Source organism: Sinocyclocheilus grahami, unplaced genomic scaffold (genome assembly GCF_001515645.1).
Source record: "Sinocyclocheilus grahami isolate Dianchi unplaced genomic scaffold, SAMN03320097.WGS_v1.1 scaffold1195.1, whole genome shotgun sequence".
Lineage (NCBI taxonomy): Eukaryota > Metazoa > Chordata > Actinopteri > Cypriniformes > Cyprinidae > Sinocyclocheilus > Sinocyclocheilus grahami.
Genome location: NW_015506374.1, coordinates 26,804 through 28,583, shown reverse-complemented (window position 1 = coordinate 28,583; position 1,780 = coordinate 26,804). Strand labels below are relative to the sequence as shown.

The window sequence follows — 1,780 nt, the reverse complement described above, 5'->3', positions numbered from 1 at the left end:
TGTGTGTGTGTGTGTGTGTGTGTCTGTGTGTCTGTCTGTGTGTGTGTGTCTGTGTGGTCAGGTGAGCGAGGCGGGCGTCCACAGGCCTCACGTCGGTGGGATTCACGGACGCAGTAACGATGGCTCGTACTCGCTGGTGCTCGCTGGAGGATTCGAGGATGAAGTTGTGAGTGTTTCTTCACTTCAGATCAGCATTAACCTTATAAAACCTACTGTATCGTATTTAATAATCAGCCTGATCAGACTTTGCAGTTAAACCTGTTTCACACTCGATCTCCTCCACGTCTTCTGTCTCTGATTGATAGAGTGTTTTATCCAGTCAAAGCTCTTTTAGTGTAATTGTACAAGCGTCATAAAGATCTCACTGATTTACATTACAAGCAGCAGAATTTCATCATAGAAATATCAGCATCTGCAGCAAACTCATATTTTTGCTCAGTTTGAGTCTCTGAATAAATTTGAGCTTCATATTCTCACTCTATCAGACTATATGAGCCAGAAAAGCCTGACGAGTCAAATATATTTAACAAAAAAACAAATATGCAATTTTTATTTTTATTTTATAAAAATATTCTCTCTATGAAAGCTTGTTTCTGCCACAGAATAAAAAATAAATAATAAAAGGTAATTGCATCTTTATCTCACAATCTGAATTTTTTCTCAGAATTGTGAGATAAAAATAATTTTTTTGTTCTGTGGTGGAAACTAAAAAAAAAGAATTGCAAAGAAGAAAGGCAAAATTGCAAAAGCTGTAAACTCATATTTAGATATAAACTAAATTCTGAGAAGATGAGTCAATTTTGAATTTTGCCTGTTATTTCATATGTGTGTGTTGGTGTGGTTTCAGGACCGGGGCGATGAGTTCACCTACACCGGCAGCGGAGGTCGCGACCTTTCAGGAAACAAGCGTATCGGCGAGCACTCGTTCGATCAGACGCTCACACACATGAACAGGTGATCCTGCAGCGTCTCAGCTTCACATGTCTCAATGCATATAAATTGTGGCGGCATGTGCTCCTTCTTGACCTCTGTTTTTGTGTTTTTGAGATCGTGTTGTGTGTGTGTGTGTGTGTGTGAGAGTGTGTGTGTGTGAGTGAGAGTGTGTGTGTGTGAGTGAGAGTGAGTGTGAGTGTGTGCATGTGGGTGTGTGTGTGTGTGTCTGTTTGTGAGAGTGTGTGTGTGTGTGTGTGTAAAAAAAACATATAACGTGAAAAACAATAAAATGTTTGAGATGGCTTAAATTTAACACTGAAACTATGCAGTAAAATCATAAGAAAAAAGAACAAAGTTAAAATACAAATAAGTTATCAAAACTACAGTAGCTGCTTGTGTAATATCCGTCATGTCACTCATATTAATGCTGTCATATCTTGTGTAGCGCATTGTTGAGTGTGAGCTGTGTTTGTTTGTGTGTCTCAGTATCCTCCTGGTTATCTGGAGGCCATGGCCAATAAGACGAAGCGCGAGGCGACGGTGCGATCGGTGGGCGGCTCGACGCGTGGCAGGAAGAGAGGACGACCCCGAACCACACGACCGTCCAAGAGAGTCCAGGAGGAAGAGGAGGAGAAACCAGCGGAGAACACTGAGGAAGAGTTGCAGAGCAACGGCAGCGCAGACGCTCACGAAGAAGAAGAGGAGAACACAGGTGCAGTCACACACGCCACATCTGTGTGCTTCTGTGCGATTATACAGCTGTGTGAACACGTGTGTGTGTGTGTGTGTGTGTGTGTGTGTGTGTGTTTGTGTGTGTGTGTGTGTGTGTGTATCTGTGTGTGTGTGT

General features: G+C 42.4%; 1 protein-coding gene across 1 annotated transcript in view; it reads left to right on the top strand.

Moving 5' to 3' along the window:
• Positions 1-1,780, top strand: part of LOC107567899 (E3 ubiquitin-protein ligase UHRF2-like) — a 14,798-nt gene that overhangs the window by 7,759 nt on the left and 5,259 nt on the right. The window contains exons 8-11 of the mRNA XM_016253677.1: positions 62-166; positions 848-954; positions 1,323-1,330; positions 1,397-1,645. Coding sequence (XP_016109163.1) covers positions 62-166; positions 848-954; positions 1,323-1,330; positions 1,397-1,645 — 469 coding nt within the window. The remainder of the gene's footprint in view (positions 1-61; positions 167-847; positions 955-1,322; positions 1,331-1,396; positions 1,646-1,780) is intronic.